The following is a 19,354-nucleotide window of genomic DNA, read 5'->3' as shown; positions in this document are numbered from 1 at the left end:
CGACCTGCTCCACACCCCAATAGATGGGGGGAAACCTTGTCTTCTAATCAAGTAAATATGGGACTTGTACAATCTCCCACCAAATGTACAAATGTTCTACAGTTCTGCAAATCAGGCTCCAGAATCTTGAATTGGGTGCCCAGAAGATGTGGAGAATTGCACTGAATTATTTTTAAAATAAGAACATTGTATCTCCAGAAGTTTTCAGCCTCGTTACCTACCTACCTACCATCTAACTTTTAGAGCAAGCAAACAAAGGACCTACAGCCTCTTTCAGTACACAATATAGATTCACCTCCCGAGATGATGCAAGTGTTTTGTTGAAAAAATAGTAAGTGATCATATGGTTGATTAATGGCTGCATATTACATGCTTGCCCGAATTAAGGTTTCTGGGGCATTGCTTAACTTCTGAGTGCTTAATTTTGCAGCCTTTATATTTTTCTAAACAAGAGCACAAACTGAAAAACAAGTTCAATCCTATGGAACCATAGCAAGCTCCACTGGCACCATCTTTGGGGCTAAAACCTTTAGTTCCAGAGCACAGGTTTATATCACCTGAGCTAACAAAAACTGATAGGAGTAGATTATCTTCCTCTGAGGGGGTCTGGTTTGCAATATGGAGTTGACATACTGAAACCAACTTGTACCAGAAGTAGTCTAGATTAGTGAATCTCAACCAGGGTGCCATGAGATCCTTTCAAAGGTGCCATGGGGTGCCACACAAACATTAGCACTGCTACAAATGCAAACATTATTCATAAGCTAAACTGAGAGACTTCAAATAGGAATTCACAGTGTTAAAAACATTCTGACCTGCTGTGGTCTCTCTCAGTTCTTTGCAACAGAACAACTGCTCTATTATTTTTCCATAGTCAAAAAAAAAAATGAGTGCAGACTAAAAGCTAGCTAGCTAGCATTTCCCAAAGAGGTGGCTGGAGTCTAAAGCGGTTGAAAACCACTGATCTAGATGCTCTATACAGCTCCAGAATGCTAAAATTAGCTTCGCTGAGAAGGGTCATAGGTAAATAATTCTTCTTCTGTTGTCAGGATGCTCCCTAATTTCTGCCTAGGCTTTGAGCAAAAAGGGAGAAAAAACTGTTTTACAGATAAGGGAAAATTTTATGTGGGTTCACAAAGAACAATTTTGAAGGCCACGGTAAAGAAGCATAAATCCCTAAACTACTTTGAGAAAATTTGAGCCGAGATCTGCACCAAGGAAATGAGTTCATAGAAGGAACATTTGGTTACAAATAACTAACGTTTTAAGGAAATAAATACTCTCTCTGCTATATTTGGATTTTTGTTAACATCTTAAGAAAATTGCCGATAAAGCAAGAGAAGCAGTCAAGCATTATAAAAGCACGACTCAGGGGTGATGAAAATCAGTTCAGGGATAGGCAAGAGGAAGCTAATCCAGGATTTCATCTGTAACCCGTCTTGACAAAAGCTGCCATGTTAACTTGTCTAGTTTTAATTTGGTTTGTTTTCACCCCCTTCTATAACCAACAATTTTTAAACCTTCCTTGCAACTTTTCGCAAAAGAGAAGGCCAGAAACGTCCAACTGGGATACCTATATGTATTTTCCAACGTTTTCCCCCCAAGAATATGTTAAGAAACAAGTAAAGTTTTTCTTTTTAACTGCTTGGATTGCAAACCACACTTGTATTATCTTTAAAAAAATTAGAGTCACATAACCTCCATCTCCAATTACCAGTAGCAGAGAACACTGTTGACAATCCTTCAACAGACTGAAAATACCAAAGTTATGAAGCAGTGTAAATTTTAGTCTTAAATTAATGTAGAAAATGTTACTAAACCAAGGGCTCAAGACCAGTATGACATCTTGAAAACTATCTATGAATGAACACTATATACCCAACTGAAAGTCCATAATTCAGGCAATACTTTCTAGTAGCTCAAAAGTTATCAGTTGCTATAAATTACATTGAGGATATTATTGCAAAACACAATTATGGCTCAATAAAACTCACTGAATTCTCAGTGTAAAGACTACACTGATTCTGGAATACCGAATTAGAAAAACAAAAGTTCTAAAGTTGAGACAAGATGTCTCATTCATAGCTCTGAAAAGGCTATATATGTCAATAAAATTTTGAAGGGCTCTCATATGTGTAGGCAAGCTCAGGAAACCAAAGCAATTCGTGTTGAGCAATGAGAAAGATAAGTTATGCATTACTGTGTTAAGCATAATCAGCCTTCATAATTAGTTTGCTATTTACAGTATCTGCTTCTTGGGAAAGTACCCTTTTCATTTTTTAAGCCTCAAATTATTTCTTTGCATCTACAGGTGTTAAATATCCCGCTGGACAATATTATCCTGTTGGCCAAGACAGGAATAGATTACCTATTAAATGCCTTGTACATGGGTCCGCATTTCAAACTAACGAATGGTTAGATCTTAGGTAAGACAGAATCACAAGAACCTATAAAAAGAGGAAAAAACTGAGAGAGCATGAGCACAGCAACAACAAGAGGGTTCATCATGAGACTGGAGTATTCTAGAGTGTTTCCAGGCACACATCTTTTCTTTTCTGCTGCTTTTTAAGCTTGTCAAGGTAAGCCAACAGCACTAAACCCAAGAATTACTTCACATATTTCCTAGGATACAAAGGCAAGAAACTTGTGGAAAATACTGAAATTTTAGAATGGATGCAAACTTCCAAAATCTTTAGAAGCTTTGCAGAACTTACTTAGATTTTCTGAAAATGGCAGCTATTAATGCTACTACTTGGCATTTATACAGTGTTTAATTTTTAAAGCTCTCTATGTACATACCTAAATTAACCCTAATAATATTCCTGTGAAGCACTGTAACTATTTGATAAAAAGCTGAAGCACATAGGTTGGCCATCTCACTTCTGCTGCTGCTTCACACCCAGGACAATTAATTTACATAAAAAAATCCCAGTAAATAAAAATCAAGAATTCCTTGCACCCACTACCACAGTCAAACAACTGAGGTAGAATATGTGCTTTCCCTTCCCCCATAAAACAGGCAATATACATACAAATACAGTAATTTAAATGAGAGAACCACAGCCCTGTCCAGACCATGCTTTCAAAATGAATCCATAATTCTCTGTTGTCACAGCAAGCACTAACTATGGCTTGTGCCCACATACAACAAGGTTTAAACTGAAGAACGAAGTTTCTTGTCAGAGGCTTGGCTTTTACACAATGGTCTTTTAGCGAATGGTTTATCCCATTTTTAATTGGCTGTGTTGACAGAGAACCTAACCCTATTCAACAGGTTCAACCAGGCCCCTATCCTCCAGCTTCCCTTAATGGTAGAAAATTTCAAAGGGCATTAAAATTCACCAGAGCACAAGCTGGTAATGCCACCCTTTGTTACTGTATGCTCTACTGAGCCTCTTTTACCTTCTCTGTCATAGATGTCACAGCTGGATTCCAACCTAAAAAGGGCCAGGCAGGAGCAGAAGAGAAAACTGATGTAGAGTTGGCAATAGTAACGAATACGGTGTTCAATAAAAAGCCCTGATTCTTCAAGCACTACACCAGTCCCCTCCTGGTTCTATACAACACAAAGCATAAGTTTAAAAATAAATGAGGAGTTTGAGTGAATATGCAGACACTGTTACATACATCCCTGAAGCCTGAAGGGTGCAGAGCCAGGATGAACTCTTGGTAGAAACTGGGTATGGCTAAGGAAGGAGAGAATGAAATAAATGATGGATCTGGTTCTACTGGCTTTTCTTAGGAGAAAAACATCAGGGAGGAAGATTTACTATTCCTAGTTAATAAATTCATAAACTTCCTATTCATCAAACATAATGAAAATCACCCATGTGCTTTTGAACACTCAGACGTACACAAATTGTAGGGAGTCCAGCAGAAAGCAAAAAAAAAGTGGTTAGAGGTCTAGAAAACATGACCTACAAGGGCACATTTGATAACAGTCTTCAAATATGTGAAGGGTACATATCTGGAGGATAAACTAATAGACCATGGCTGCAGAATAGTAACAGTAACAGCAACAGCCTTACATTTCAACAAGGGAAATTTAAGCTGGATATTAGGAAGAACTTTCTCATTATGACAGTGGTTAAGCACTGGAAGAGATTAGCTAAAGAGATAATGAAATCTCCGTCCTTGGAAAATTTTAAATGCAGATTAGACAAACACGAGGATGAGATGGTTTAGATCAGGGCTGTTGTGGGACCAGATGAGTGGCATAGTGCTCCAGCTTGAATGGGACCCATACTGTGTTCAGCACTGATCCCAAACTGGCTGCAGTGAGTACTGCATGCTGTGCAATCCACTTGGGGCAGCCACTGCATGCAGTGTGGCTGCCACTCTGGCTGGAGTGGACCACATGCATTGTGCATTCTGGTCACTACAGGACCTGTGCCACAAGCTGCATGGGTCCTAGACCAGCTGGAGTAGCTGCCAGATCCATTATGCTGGGAAAAGGGAATGGGGAAAATGAAGGTCTGTGTGTCTGATTTGACACCATGACAGAGGCACGTGCCATGCCCTGCATGGGTCTGATGAGATCCCAGGGATAGCATGGAGGCTGGATAGTAGGGCTCTGCAGGCTGGATCTGGCCTGTATGTTTGATGTCCTTGGTTTAAACAGAGATGATTCTGCCTTGAGAAGGGGGCTAGATCTGATAATTTCCTGATATCCCTGCCAGTCTTATTTTTCAATGATTCTATGAAGATAATGGTCACTGTAGTTTTTTTATTTAGAGGGAGACAGAACAGGAGAAAAATCCAATGGCAAATAGGGGGAACTGGAGAAGTTGGTAAAGATTTATCTGAAGAAATATTATGGAAAGTTTAATTGTTCTCTCAAAGGTTTTTTATTGGAAATCCGAAGACTAAATTCAGTTATTTAAGTGTAAATTAGAAGTTCAGGGCAAATATCCATGCAATCCCAATTATGGTGTTGCCAAGAAAGCCTCCACATTATGATCAACCTATTTTGTTAAAAATAAGATTTAGCTCCCATCATAAACATTTATGAAATTCCTTTCACAAGATCATCCCAAGGAGGTTTAAAAACAAATTAGCATACAAGTACAACAATAAGGGCAAAAACATGTCATAAAACTATCAAAAACACAGAAAATATAGACAGTTAAGCTTATTAACAGTTAAAGATTGCAAATTAATGTGCATAAATTCATAGTATAACATTACATAGGATTTAATATATACGATCCGGCTACATTGACATGTAACAGATAAAATACAAGAAAGCTGACAACTGTTTTCCTCTACATTCACATGCTGTCCCCATTTATTCCCTGTGTAGAATGCATGCGTGATTAGAGAGTTTCATACCATCTTTCCAAGTCTAATTAGCAAAGATAGGAGATGAAATATCAAAGAAGGTATTTTAGTGGGTTTCAGTTTTTCAAGTGTTTTTCCTTACAAGAGTATTTTATTTACTTGGAATCTAGATACTCCTTCTCCTCTTTGTTTTTTTCCTACTATTTTACATGTGTGTCCTACTTTTTGCCAGACAATTACTGGTCTGCTTATTTTACTCCCTCAAATACTTAGTAACTTACCTTTATATTTTACCTATTGAAAGAACAATGTGCAGAATTATGCTTTAGAAATACTACAAGTTTAGTAACCTAGGTACACTGTAGAAAAGGCCAATGTCATGCATTTTCGATTTTAATCAAATCATAATTAAAAAAAAACTGTACCTGTCATTCACACACTGATAATTTAACACAATGCTAACGTGCTAGTATTTCTAGCATGTACCATTCCTTTGTCTGGTTGTGTCACTGGCATAAAAAAGCTCTCCCTCCATTTGTCAAAATACAAATTGAAGCCCTCTGCACTCCTTATCCACAACACTACTCTGATAAGACTACTGTCTGGCATACCACACATACCCAATTATAACATATACCTTGGTCTGGGAAAGCAAAAAAAAAGAAGGAAAAAAAAACCACATGGGGCAGTGGGCCTAGCTCACCTGGAAAACCATACAGCTTCCTTGGTTACAGAAAGATGCATACTAATTGATTACTGGGGACAAAAACAATCAGGGACAAGAGTAAATGTCATAGATTAGTAAGAAGGATTCCAAGGGGTAACACTAAGCAGAGAACATAGAGGAAGAGCCAAGTCCAGTACTTAGTATCACTCACTCCCTCTATTCAGCTCCAGAACTAAAGATTTAACCCTAACAGCTGCTGCTGAATTGGCTTTTGCTCAGCCAAAAACTGCAGCTAATTCAGCAGTGGCTGTTACAGGGTGAAACCTTTAGCTTTAGAGCTGCAAGGAGAGGGAAGTGACACTCACAACAAAACCCTGTCTCTCCTGCATGGGCCTGGGAAGGAAGCATGGCCCTAGCAGCCATTCCACCATTTCCATGCTTCCATTGAAATCAGCTCTCTCAGCTAACACACACACACCAGTTTTTGGATGGCTAATTTTTGTGCAAAAGGCAAGCGCAGTATGCAAGTAAATACAGACAAAGCACACCTGACTTCCTCTATATCTTGTGCTATCCACTATTTTAGGAGAGGGATCTAAGCAAGACAATAATTAGTCATCCTCTTACAATGAAGATACTAGAAGTGGAACTAAACATAGTACTGCTGACTATGAAGGACTGTGGAGAACTGAGTCAGGAACCTTAATTTTGCATTCAGCTAGGGGAACAAAAATTTGAATCCTGTCCTGATGTACAACAAATATTTACTACTGAACAATTTGTGATGTGAGGCCAATTAAGCAAATGTTGCATTTTTGAAGCTATGTAATAACAGAAGCTGCACGTTTACAGAGCAACACGTTTTCTGTTGTATGCAAGTGAAACTCTTTGGTACCTTATTTACTTCCATGATTTCCCTTCTCTCCTCACTAGCAAAACGAAGCTGGCTGGCAGCCCCATGATCATCATGCTTGGATCCATCCTCTTCAATATATGGAATAAGTTGCTGTGAAGGCAAACGAATTGTTATACAAAACAAACACTCTTGTTGCGTGCTGCAAGCAGGAGGTCATTAGGAGGCGGCACTTGCTTTTTTTAACTAGTGCACACTGCCCTAAACAGAGGAGATGGAGACATGGTTTATATGCAAGTCCCGCTCTACACGTTACAGGTACTGTGCAATTAAATGAAACCAGCTACAAGCCATAAGAAGTCCAACCAGCTATAAAGTTGGACCTTGAAAATGTGTACCGATTATAGCTGGTTGCTATCGAGCCTTAATTTGCATAGGTAGCAGGGTCTGCTCTGTGGCGGGACTCTCAGGCACCCGGGTGCACCATACTGAGCTGGAGCTGAGTCCTGCAACTGAGGGCCCTGGCAGAGCTCCACAATTGCCAGGATCCAGAGTCCCACAGCTTCACTCTGGGTCAGAGCAGCACCCTGTAGCTGTTAAGATCCACAGTCCCACAGCTTGGATGCTGGGTCCTGGCATCATCACGCCCAGTGGGGGAACTCAGCTGGTTTCTGTCAGCTGCAGGGTGCGGCTGTGATGTCCCAGGCCCAGGCCCAGGGGTGTGTGGAGCCCACAAGCCTGGGAGATCACAAGAGCTACATCTGGGGATGTGTGGGATTCCCCCTTGGCTGGGAGCCCAGCAGTTGAAGAGCCTCCCAGGCATGGGAGCTTGCTTTTTGCCAGTAGAGGAAGCCCAGAATCAAGCTCCCCCTGTAATGGCAAAAAGGCTCTATGGGATCTAAAGCACACTCTCACAAATCACAACTCCTGCCATATATGTGTGGCATGGCAGGAGGCGTGATTGCGTGGATCACGTGTTAGATCCCATTGCACCTTTATTTGTATGTGTACAGGGGCCTGGAAAGGCCAGCACAATGGTTGCATACATTGCCCCGCTCACCAGGGAAAAATTATGCTTTGAACAAATACAATCCCCCGCTGAGCAACACCTGGGCCAATGTACTTGCACAATCTTCAACATGGCCTGTAAAAGGACAAAGTCCAACCATTATTTTTAAGTCCATGCCAACCACCTTTTTATTTTTGAACTTTGTATATTGTGGATGTACCTAAAAGAATCTTGACAAAAAAAGATGTCAAATAAGACTTTGGCTTTAAAGACTTTTAGAAATCATAGAAAATTAGGGTTGGAAAGGATCTCAGGAGGTCATTTAGTCCAACCTACTGCTCAAAGCAGGACCAGCCCCAACTAGATCATCTCAGCCAAAGTTCTGTCTAGCTGGGTCTTGAAAACCTGCCAGAATGGAGATTCTACCACCTCTCTGGGTAGTTGTAATAGTGCTCAGCTCAAATATCACATAATTCATCATTTCCTGCAAAATTACCATAGTGAATACAACTGGTCTGAAGCCAAAAATCACTGATGAAGCACACCTGAATGGATATTAATATCAGTACCATTCCTTTACAGAAAAAACCCTCCAAAACCCCCCACAGGATACTATTTTTTTTCTATGCAATGAAAAGTACTACTGTACAAGTTAAGAACATTAGCCCGTTAGATTTTTTAATAATGGCTTATAGTTAATGGGCTCTGCATATGTAGGCTGCTGACAGATGCAAATAAAACAAACAAACAAACTCCCCCAAAACCACTCCACAAACCAGCGCTTTACCAGAAGAGGAAGTGCGTTATTTTGACTCAGCTCCCCTGTGTCTGTATAGACTGTGCAATTAAGTGGGGCTTTTTGGCATTTTTATCTAAAGCTGTTTCAATCAACTATTAAATAAAAGCGCCAAAAAGCCTCACTGAAGCACACAATCTATAAAGATGCTGAATGAGCCAGGTCAAATTAATGTGATGCCTTGGTATGTGCTGTTTTTGGCGCAGGGGTGCACCAAGCTTAAAGCGCTGTTTTTTTTTCATGTCTGGAAGCAGCCGTTGTCTGTTACTTGGTTCTTTATCCTTCCATGCTGGGAAAAAATGGGATTTTGAAATGCTATAAATTTCAACACAGTAACTGAGTCCTCAAAACTTGACGCTTCCAGCAAAATTACCTTCTTTCAGATGTGAAGGCAGTGTAACTAAACTGAAGAATATTAATTAATGGAAATATGGAAAGAAAGGATAAGGATGAGGGAATATGTTCTCAATCAAATTTATGCTCATGTGTGGCTCTGGAAACTCAACCATTTAGGTTAAAAGAATGTGGCAAAAAAAGATCTCAACTGTTACTGCCACAGTTCAATATTTCTGTTATACTTCAAATGGCACAAGCAGTTACCTCGTATCCACCACATTTATAAACTTAATGCACTAAGAGTGAAAGTTTCAGTAATGCTGCAGAATCGGTCTCTGCTCAAGGGTTTTTTAAGCAAACACAAAATGCTCATCTTAAAGTATAAGAGTAAAACCTACTGCCCACTTCAGACTTTCCCCAATATAAAAACAAAACAGGAAAAAAAAAAATGCAACACATTATTTGACAGCAGCTCTAGGAACAAAATGGCTCTGGGTAGGAACTTTAAAACTTGGCATGTCCATGTCCTAATTTCAGAAGCATCACCATGTTAAATTCTCTCAGAAAACTGATTTTAGGTACCAACATACACTTGAACTGTCTTCGAAAGTGGAGAAGCCATTAGGACTACCCAGTAGGGAAGTGAAAGGTTAAACAATTAATCATTTAACCAATAAGTGCAGTGATAGCCGGTTGGCTTACTGGTTATCTTTTAGCTTGGGGAGGGCAAGGTTGGGCAAGGAAGTGGGGAAGCGAAGCAGTGTGGTACCTCAGCAGCAGTCAGAAAATCACCAGGGCAGGCAGAATGCAGGAGTGAGGAGGAGGGGTTGGGGACTAGTACCCATATCCTAAGATGGGTTTTCAACCTTTTTTAACAAGCATACCCCCCCTTCTGTCTCAAAGTTTCAGCTCATGTACCCCTTTATACTAAATTATTTGGGGAGGGGGGGCCTGAGCACATGCACACATGCACTTCCCCCACCCCCAGCAGGTAACTTTGTGGGGTAGGGGAATGGCCCAGGGTGGAAGGCATACTGAGCCCCCCACCGTGGTGAGAGAGAGAGTAAGGTACAGACAGGGGCAGAGACTGGGGTGAATGAGGTCTTGGCTGGGCCAGGTCGTGGGACAGCTGGAGCCTGGGTGGCTCATCCAGGGGCATGGGGGGCCTCCTGCCACTGTGCACATCCCAGTGGAGGCCTGGGGTAGACGTGTCCTCCTGACTGGTGTGCAGGGCAAAGGTGGCTGTTGCTGTGTGCTGGGCTTCGCACACTCCTGCAGCTGCTCTGGGAATGGTGTGATACCACATGTGTCCTGCCAGTGCAGCACAGCGGTAGTAGGCATGTGGCATCACACCGCTTCTGAGCCACTGATGAGTCTACCTCCAGTCCCAAACAGCATCTCCCTCTTCACATTTGAATCCACTATGAGTCTATGTTTGCCTATAGTACAGGATGCTAGCCTGTGGTATTGGCAGCCGGTGTGGGAGGGAGCTGGGAATGTAGCAGCAGACAGGGCAGAAAGCAGAGCAACAGATCAGTCAGGGAGCACAGACTAGGGAGCAGAAAGCTAAACACTAAATCAGGCAGGGGAAGCGAACTGGAGTAGCACTGGGGGAGGCTGCAGAGCTTGCCTTCTGGCATATGTGCTAAAAAAATTGGCTTCCACTGTTTCACAGCCTTTGATTTAACTTCTTAGAAAGTAAATTTTTATCTTGCTTCTTTTTTTCCTCTCTCCCCTCTTTTAATAAACGTAGTATTTGATAAAATTTACTAATACTAAGAACATTAAAGTTGAATAAGTAAAGCACTCAAAATTCAGGGAGTCTAATCAACTTAAATTAGCAATAAGATGCATGTCATAGTTGCTTCATGTCCTGACAAGGAGTTGAACTGTAAAACGATGCTAACTAAATTATTAATACATTTACACTGAGAAGAGATTTATATTAAAATGTTTAGGTCAATAAACTTCTATCAAAGAAAAAAGTACGGCAATAAATAAGAAGAAAGTCTTTAAAGATGATAGTTTTGTTGATGGAATAAAGAAATCTAGGAGCAGGAAAGGAGACTACGTACGACTCAACAGCTTCTCCTTTTGAACGCAAAAATAACTGCTTTACATCACAAGTTCACCCAGCCCAGCAGCATAATTCTATTATGTTTAGCTCATCTTGCACCTTTTCAAACTACTGTGTTCTACTAGCACATTTTTCCTTTCTGTACTAGTATATTTTCACTTCAGAACAAATAAAGAGGCTCTGAAGGAATATGAAAGGGGGATAACAAAATACCGAAAGCTCCAGACAATGTGGATAAGACATCTCTTCGCTCTGTTTCATAATACACAAGACAAGGGACAAATGGAGAGGTAGCACAATGCATAATGGAGGTATTGAAAGGTATCCATGAGGTCATGTTTTAGCAGTTTGTGGGAAAAAAAAAAAAGGAAACAAAGAGCAATGGTCTAAAGTTGCAGCAAGGGAAGTTTATGTTAGATACTAGGAAAAATTCTCACCAGGAGGGCAGGCTATGCAGAGAGGTTGTGGAATCTCCATCCTTAGAGGTTCTTAAGACTTGGCTAGACAAGGCCAAGGCTGGGATGATATAGTTGAGGATGGCGCTGTTTTGAGCAAGGGCTAGATCAGGGCTAGATCAATGTTTCTCAGCCCGTGGGTCATGACCCAAAAGTGGGTTGCAAGAATATATAAAAGGGTTGTGAGCAAATATTAAAAATGGAGTCTCCTTTAAAGGAGAAAAACCGTGGTAAACTGTGGCTTCTCCCTTGCAGGCTGGCAGAGTTCCAGCCTGCTTGGGGCAGCTTGATGCCCCCCATACCTTACACTTCCTCCCCACCATCCCCCCACACAGAGGGGACTGGGGGCAGCGGGTTGGGAGTGAGGGGCACTGAGTTGGAACTGTCCACTGATGTTTACAAATGGGTCCTGGTACAAAAAAAAAAAAAAGTTGAGAACCACTGGATTAGATGTCCTCCTGAGGGCCCTTCCAGCTCCAATTTTATGATTCCTTTAAAATAAGCAGCTTTTTTTTTTGACTGAAACAGTTTAACAAAGTGACACATGGTAAAATAAATATATGTCAGCCACAACAATTTTAAATAAAAACAAATGCTTACCTCTATGGGGACAGGATCAAGCCCTGCACAGTTTTCATTGCATTTGTCATAGACTAATCTTAATTTTCTGAAGAGTATTGACAGTTGACGGAGATGTTCTTGCAGCTTTCCTAATCTGTCTTGGTATGTTCCAGTGTGATAGGTGACACCATTTGGCAACTTAAAAAGCCAAAACAACAAGTTATTTATTTATTTCTGTATTAACACAAATTCTCTCTTCCACCAATAAAATAATGTAAATAAGGATATGGACATATAGAATAATTTACCATATGGTAAAAAGGAGCTGGGATTTAATTTGGGTCTTCTATTTTGTGGTATCTGCTATGCACATACTTTTTATCCAGTAAGTGGAAAGCCTGTAATTTACTTCTCTCTTTGAAGGCTAAAAGGTCCCAGGTTAGTTTCTATTTATGAAATAGTCAGATCATGCAGTTAAGCAGTTATTGTGAAATACAATAATCTCTTAGTGTATATATAACCCTACAAAATGGCCTTTTATTTTTAAATACATGACAATACATGCACTTTGCCCACTAACACAGTCATGGATGTTACAGTGCAGAGCTTTGCTGCAAAGAGAATGGGAGTATCTGCTGATTTGATGTGCTAAATCACACAGATCCACACACATTCACCCCAATTCAAAATAGAAAATCTTTTTCAAGTTTTCCCTACAGTCAGAAATGAAAATAATGACAATTTCTTTCCTTTAGAAAATGCTCACGCTCATAAACTTTATAGTAATCCAAGATTCCTTGTGTCACACATCTGCCTGGCTAAGAAACAAAGTAAAAAACTCATTTTCTTACTGCTGGTCATTCAGAGAACAAAAGAGGTTTAGTGGAGATCCATCTTTGCCAAGTACTGAAAGGATATATACGCATAAATGTCCACAAAAAGAACTGAACCATCAAATCCATAAAAAACATTTTAGTACTGCTACATAAAATACAGAATAAATGTGTTATTAAATGATAATGTTCATTTCTATCACTCAATTTAGGTGCATTAGAAGCATATGGCTTTCTTTAAGCATTAAAAAGAGGACCTGGACAGACGCTTTATATTTATTAAATCAATTACATATGAATTAAATTGAACTTAAAGCAACATTTCCTTGGACTGTTTACTTTTTTACTAAAATAATTTAGGTAAAGAATACAAATGTAGCTTTTGTATTTTTTTTTTTCAAATCTTTCATCTGGTTGAAGGTAATTTTTCAACCAACTGGTTATACCTTGATTACTGTATTTTCCTGCATACCACACTCTCCCCTACCCCATACAACACATACCCTGTTTTTGGAAAACAAAATGTAGGGGGAGAAAAGATTTTTCCAGTCATGGCTGGCTGCATGACTCCAGAATAAGACTTTCTGGAAACAGAGCATCCAGTAGCCAGTTGGGAGCTGGGTGAGGACTGGCAGCAGGAACCTCCTGGTGTGGTAGGACAACAACAAGGCTAGGCCACAGACTGTGGCAAGGGCAGTCGTAAGATTTATTTCTTTAATGCATATAGTTTTTATATGAGTTTCTGTAAATAATAAAGTGTTGCTTCCATGTTACAAAACTCATCATGCTATTATAGGCTGCATGCAGCCGCCTGCTCAGCCCCGGCCAGCTCAGTGGCTTTTCAGCCAAAAGCTACTGCCTCACTAGCATCTGTGAGAAGGTTAACACTGGACTCCATGCCTGCTGTCTGAGGGACAAGTGACAGTCAGCTTGGCAACCACAAGTCACCATCTGCTTGCTCTATTCTAAGGACAGGAAACCCCCAGCACATATGCCAATTAGTGGCATGTGGAGACATTTCCCTCAGCATGCCAGGAGGTATGCCGAAGAAAAGAAGTTTTTTTTAAGTTACTTCTCTGAAGCAACCACAGCTCCCGGCACGATAGCAGGTACCGAAGGTGGGGTGAGGAGAGCATAGGTAACGTGGAAACACTGTCTGCGTTCTGCTGACCATACCCCCATGTCTGTGGTGATGCTGAGCACGTCACAAAGCTTCAAACTCAGCCACAGACACAGAGGGCAGGGCCAGCGAATGCAGACTACGTTGACTGCGTTGTCCTGACCCCACCCCTGGGGCCTGCTGTGGTGCTGGAGCTTTTATGAACTTTTGTGAAGTGCTCAGCACTGCCATAGACATTGGAAGCCCCTTCCCCTCTGCATACACGAGGGAAGCATGTGGCTCTGGGCAGCAGCTAAACTCTCAGTTTGCAAAGCATAGCACCAGCACCAACACACAGTAGTTTGTTGGTGATGGTAACGTGCTTTGCAAACTGAGAACTAATGTTGCATATTATTCAGTTTACTTTGCTCTGTTAAAATCGATTCACACTTAGTTTCTGCTCTTTCAACCCAGGTTGTATTATTCTGTTTTTTACTTGCTTAAAACAGTTCATTATTCAGCTTATTTTAATCTCTCTACTGTGCATTCCTACATTTAAACATTTCATAATGCACACCCTTTTTGTTTGTTTTTCTGCTCTCCAAATGCCTTCTTGGAAATATTTCAATAATTCAGTTCTTTCTGATTTTCTGCTTTCTGTTTGCCTGTTTACATTGTTTGCATGAACGTCAGGAAATGTTAGTTAGAAGGCATACAAAGGTAGTATATGAAATCTTATTTATTGTCACCAGGTTTAGAATTTTTAGAAAACCTGGTATTTACTGAAAAAGGCAACATCTATTATTATTAACTACTTTAATATACAGTGTGTCCTGCCATGTACCACCCAACTGTGGTTTTGTTTTTCTGGCATGCCAGCGCTCTGGCACCTTACACGGTAGACATATTTCTTTCAGCACCCTGGCCAAAAATATTGCTGTATTCAATGCTGCTTCTACTCCAGGGGACTCACCTGTGGTTTAGTGGTAGAATCCTTTTCTACCACACAGGAGACCTGGGTTCGATTCCCAGATACTTCTACAACTACAGCCATGGAGGCACCAAACATCTGGACTCAGTCTGATCTTTGGATTCAGTGGCCTAAAAGGAGGATGGAAGGTCTGGGCAGCCTTCACTCCTCCAAAAGTTTCTGTCCAGATATATGTATATGTATATGCATATGCATATGCTATGATCCAGGAGGATTGATGGTTGTCATCTACTCCAGAGAAGGAAGGAAAAAAAAAAAAAGAAAAAAAATCACCTTCTCTACTTAAGATGCATACCACAGCTAGGATGGGTGATTTTGTAGAAAAAGTGTATGTGGTACCCAAGTAAATACAGTAAAGTTATTCCACACAGACATCTCTGCAAACCTTACAGAATCTTAGTTGGCATATGCTGTTTTCCCTGGCACAGAGTTGTATCATGGATGCAACACTCATCTTTTTTTTTTTTAATTAAAATATGTAAATTCATGAGGAAAGATGCTAGATACCATTCTAAAATTATCAAACTATTATTCATAATTTTTTAGACCCAGTGCCCAATTCTTTTGGAATATTTTTGTGTCTAAACAAAATTACAAAATAGCAACAGGTAATTTCTAAGCAAGTTTAAAAAAAAAAAAAAAGCATGACAGGAACAAAACATGCCGATTTTACTTGCCTACATGTTTTGAGAATAAGAGTCTGTTCTCAGAACAGAACTATAGCCAGGAACGAGTTTGTTAATTCTCTCAGAAAACAGCCTCTTAGCCAAGATTACCTGTGCCATTTCTGGACTAGGGAAAGAACATGAAAAGTATAAGACTCAATTTTGGCTAGAAAACAGTATTACGGAATAAGACTGATCAAATGGGATTCTTCAGTCTGGAAAAACGCAGGCTCGGGGGGACCCGATAGCTGTCTATAAGTACATCAGGGGTGTAACATCAGGATCTGGGGGGAATGCCTGTTCACCAGAGCGCCCCAAGGGATGACAAGGTGAAACTGTCACAAACTCCTCTGCAACTGTTTTAGGCTGGACATAAGAAAATACTTCTTTACTGTCCAAGCCCCCAAAGCCTGGGACAGACTCCCCCCTGAGGTGGTGCAAGCACCTACTCTGGACTCCTTTAAGAGACATTTGGACCTTTATCTTGCCAGGATCTTGTGACCCCAGCTGACTTCCTGCCCCTGGGGCAGGGGGCTGGACTCCATGATCTCTGGAGATCTCTTCCAGACCTAATGAAATCTGTGAAAAGATCTCTGCAAAAATATTATTTGAGGGGCAGCAAAATACAGCAGTGCAATTTGTTTACAAGCGGACTGCCTTCCTCTCAAAACTTAAAAGCAAAAAAAAATGTCTTAACCGGAGATTTGCAAGACGCTCTCTCACTCAACAGAGAGACACGAAGGAGCCTACAAACAGCCTCCCAGCCCGTGCCTGACCCCTGTCCTTCACGCGGTGGGGTCAGGAACTCGCCATCCAAGCGACTTGCCAGGACAGATGCTGAGTCCACGTGGTCGCAGCCCGCGAGCGGTCCAGCACGAGCGACCTGTGCCCGGAGCCGGCCGGAAAGACCCGGCGGAGGGGGAGGGGAGGTGGGCGGCGTTTCTCACCTGCATGTTCCTCAGCAGCTGAAAGATTTCCATGGTCCGGAAGACAATGTCCTGCACGGTCTCCTGGCCGATGCGGCAGAGAGAGGCGGTGTTCACCTCCCGCGCGGCCTGGGCCTGCGGGCCCGAGAAGGCGCCGGGGGGCATCGCTGCCCCGGCCAGGGGTGGAGTGGACATCACTCAGGTCCTGTCGGGGGAAGGAGACGAGCGACGGGGAAAGCTTTGATATCGCACCTCGGATCCAGGCCACGACGCGGGGAAGGGGGGGGGTAGTTACCGTGGAAACCGCCGGATGGGAAAGGACAGAACAGCCCGGATATCCTCCCCGAGCCCGCCGGAAGTGACGTTTGAGCAGGAGGCGAGGCGGGGCGAATGGAGCAGGGAGGGGCGGGGCTAGGAGGCGGCCTAGTGATTGGTGCTCGCTTGGAGCTCAGAACCCCTGGCCCCGGGGAGAAGCGGGGGGGCGGGTGAGTTGCAGACGCGGCAGGGCGTCGTCTGAATGCAGCTTTGTGAGGCTGGGCAGCGGCACCGGTGGAAAGGGCCTTCCAAAAGGAGGTGCCAAGCATCATTGGAAAGTGCTTTGTGTTAAAAGCCAAGGTAACAACGCCAGACACTCATATGTTGGTTCCCCATGGGGAGTGAAGGGAGTGAGTGCTGAAGGTGTACTTGGAGACCGTGATCCATGATGCATGCCAGGTGAAAAACTTGAGAGTTATGGATGGAGTCTACATTTTAGTACACCAGGATCATTTTGCATAGATTCATCTCCTCCCTATTGAAAGTAAAACAGCAATTCTGCTACAAAGGAATGGGAAATCATGAAGACAACAGGTCTTTCTCAAGTTTTACAATTAAAAAAATGCATGTTTCGAAAGGCCACTCAAAATCATAAAATTATTAGTTTGGATGGAAAGTAAAGTGTCATTTATTCTACTTCCAGGACACGTGTGAGAATTCACCTTTCCTAAACATTTTAGCCTTTTCTTCAAAACTTAATGTAACAGAGAATCCATAACTTCCCTCTGCAGCTTGGTCTAAGCTTGGTTTGCCACTCCCAAACATTCAAAAAATATGGAGCATACTCTCACAACCATAATATTTGTCTTAAAAATCATAATATACATCTGGCGTTCTGATTTTGAACAGTTATGGTAATCTGGGATCATATTTTCATGCTTTCCCCTCTGCAATCATGCAGCCTGGAAACTTCTTTTTTTTTAAATAAAGACTGAGAATCTCGTGTATCCATATGAGTACAGGAACTGAGGCCACTGTTTTTCATTTATCTTATTAGTTTGAAAACCAAGCACAAATCCTGCTCATTTTAATAATATAAATAATATTCCATGAATAAAATGAGTAAGATTAGGTCCTCAAGCCTACCTATTTTGTCAGTTCCTTCTGAGACATGATCTATACATAGTTTTGGTTAATTAGGCATATGGTTTTCTTTTGCCAATATAGGTATACTAGTTCAAATCCTTCTGTGGATCCACGTATACCAGTCTAGCCTACCCTTCTTTTCATACAAGAATAGCTATAAAGCACCTTCATATTGATACAAGTATGTCTGCTCCAGGGAGCTTATATTGATTTATCTATTCTTTTTAATTAAATTGGTGGAGCTTTCTAGTATAGAGCCTGAGTTAGCTATTGTACACTGAAAACACAGTTGACTATCTAAGGGCAAATAAATATACTTCTGAACAGAGGGTGAAAAAGAAACTAATATCAGTGCTGGCTTCCTTTTTCTTTTTTAAAGACAATTAAGTTTGAAGGTGAAAAAATCAAAATTCCTGCTTTCACAATCAATTGTCCTATAGCTAGGACATTTTTAAAGATTCTGAAAATGACTGCCTGAAAACCCGGAGGAGGTCATTTGAACACCAGAAGCTTTTTATATCTCCAGTGCATTACAAAGTACAGAGTAAAAGTAGTTTTCTATCCTAATATTACCTTATATAGAGTATATTGTATGAAATGCATCATGTTTTTATTTCTAAGGAAAATCAAAAGTCTGAACTGTGACATACAGATTTCTTAATAGCATGAGAGAAGAAAGTAGCTAAGCATTATTGAGGGACAATCAGAAGCAAGCTGTTGCAGCAATTATCTTTGCCCCTTGGAAACAGATTAATAAGGGGAAGGAAACAATACATAGCTTTTTCTGACTGTGAGAAAACAGTAATTTTCTTTCTAAGACATTCCCCTATCTAACGCACAATGCAATTACAAACGATCATAACAAACACATGTGCATTAACAAAGCTGCAAAATAAAATGTATTAAGATCATGGCTACATTTTCTATATAGATTATACAACTAGATAAGGATTACACTGACCCAGTTCTTTCATGATCAAATGTGTATACAAATAGTTTGCTACGCTCCATCTGCCCTGTTTTCCGCATATATTTATACAGCTTTCTAATTAAAACCTGTTTCATAAATTGATTATAAAAGTTTCTTATAAAAATCAGAAGCTATTTTCAGGCCAATAGGCTACTACCATTACTAATATTAAGTAAAATAAAGTACAGCCCACTATCTCTTGTCTAGTCAACATTTGGCAGATATAGCGCTAGCTCTTACAGAAATGCTCTGTGTGAAGGATTGAGCTCAGTTTTGCCTTGCTGGAAGACATTAGTTTGTGCATATAGGCCAGGGCAACAATGCAATTAGTATTCAGTTCCAGTTTGCTAGAGTACAAATGCCAATGCTTTCCTAAGCATGCATCCACATGCAAGAATCTAGTTGAGAGTCCAAACACCCTTTCCTTTGTCCCTG

At 41.0% G+C, this 19,354-nt stretch overlaps 1 protein-coding gene across 1 annotated transcript in view; it reads right to left on the bottom strand.

Annotated features, from left to right (window-relative positions):
- The window catches only part of MED30 (mediator complex subunit 30), a 23,717-nt gene extending 6,822 nt beyond the window's left edge, over positions 1-16,895 (bottom strand). Inside the window, exons 1-3 of the mRNA XM_019552161.1 lie at positions 16,570-16,895; positions 12,074-12,232; positions 6,843-6,953 (exon numbers count right to left, since the gene is read on the bottom strand). Coding sequence (XP_019407706.1) covers positions 6,843-6,953; positions 12,074-12,232; positions 16,570-16,743 — 444 coding nt within the window. The 5' untranslated portion in view covers positions 16,744-16,895. The remainder of the gene's footprint in view (positions 1-6,842; positions 6,954-12,073; positions 12,233-16,569) is intronic.
- Between the last annotated feature and the right edge of the window lie 2,459 nt (positions 16,896-19,354).

Source organism: Crocodylus porosus, unplaced genomic scaffold (genome assembly GCF_001723895.1).
Source record: "Crocodylus porosus isolate Cpor-Errol unplaced genomic scaffold, CroPor_comp1, whole genome shotgun sequence".
Taxonomy (NCBI): Eukaryota; Metazoa; Chordata; order Crocodylia; family Crocodylidae; genus Crocodylus; species Crocodylus porosus.
The sequence above is the reverse complement of the archived record's forward strand: the minus strand, read 5'-3'. Positions and strand labels throughout refer to the sequence as shown.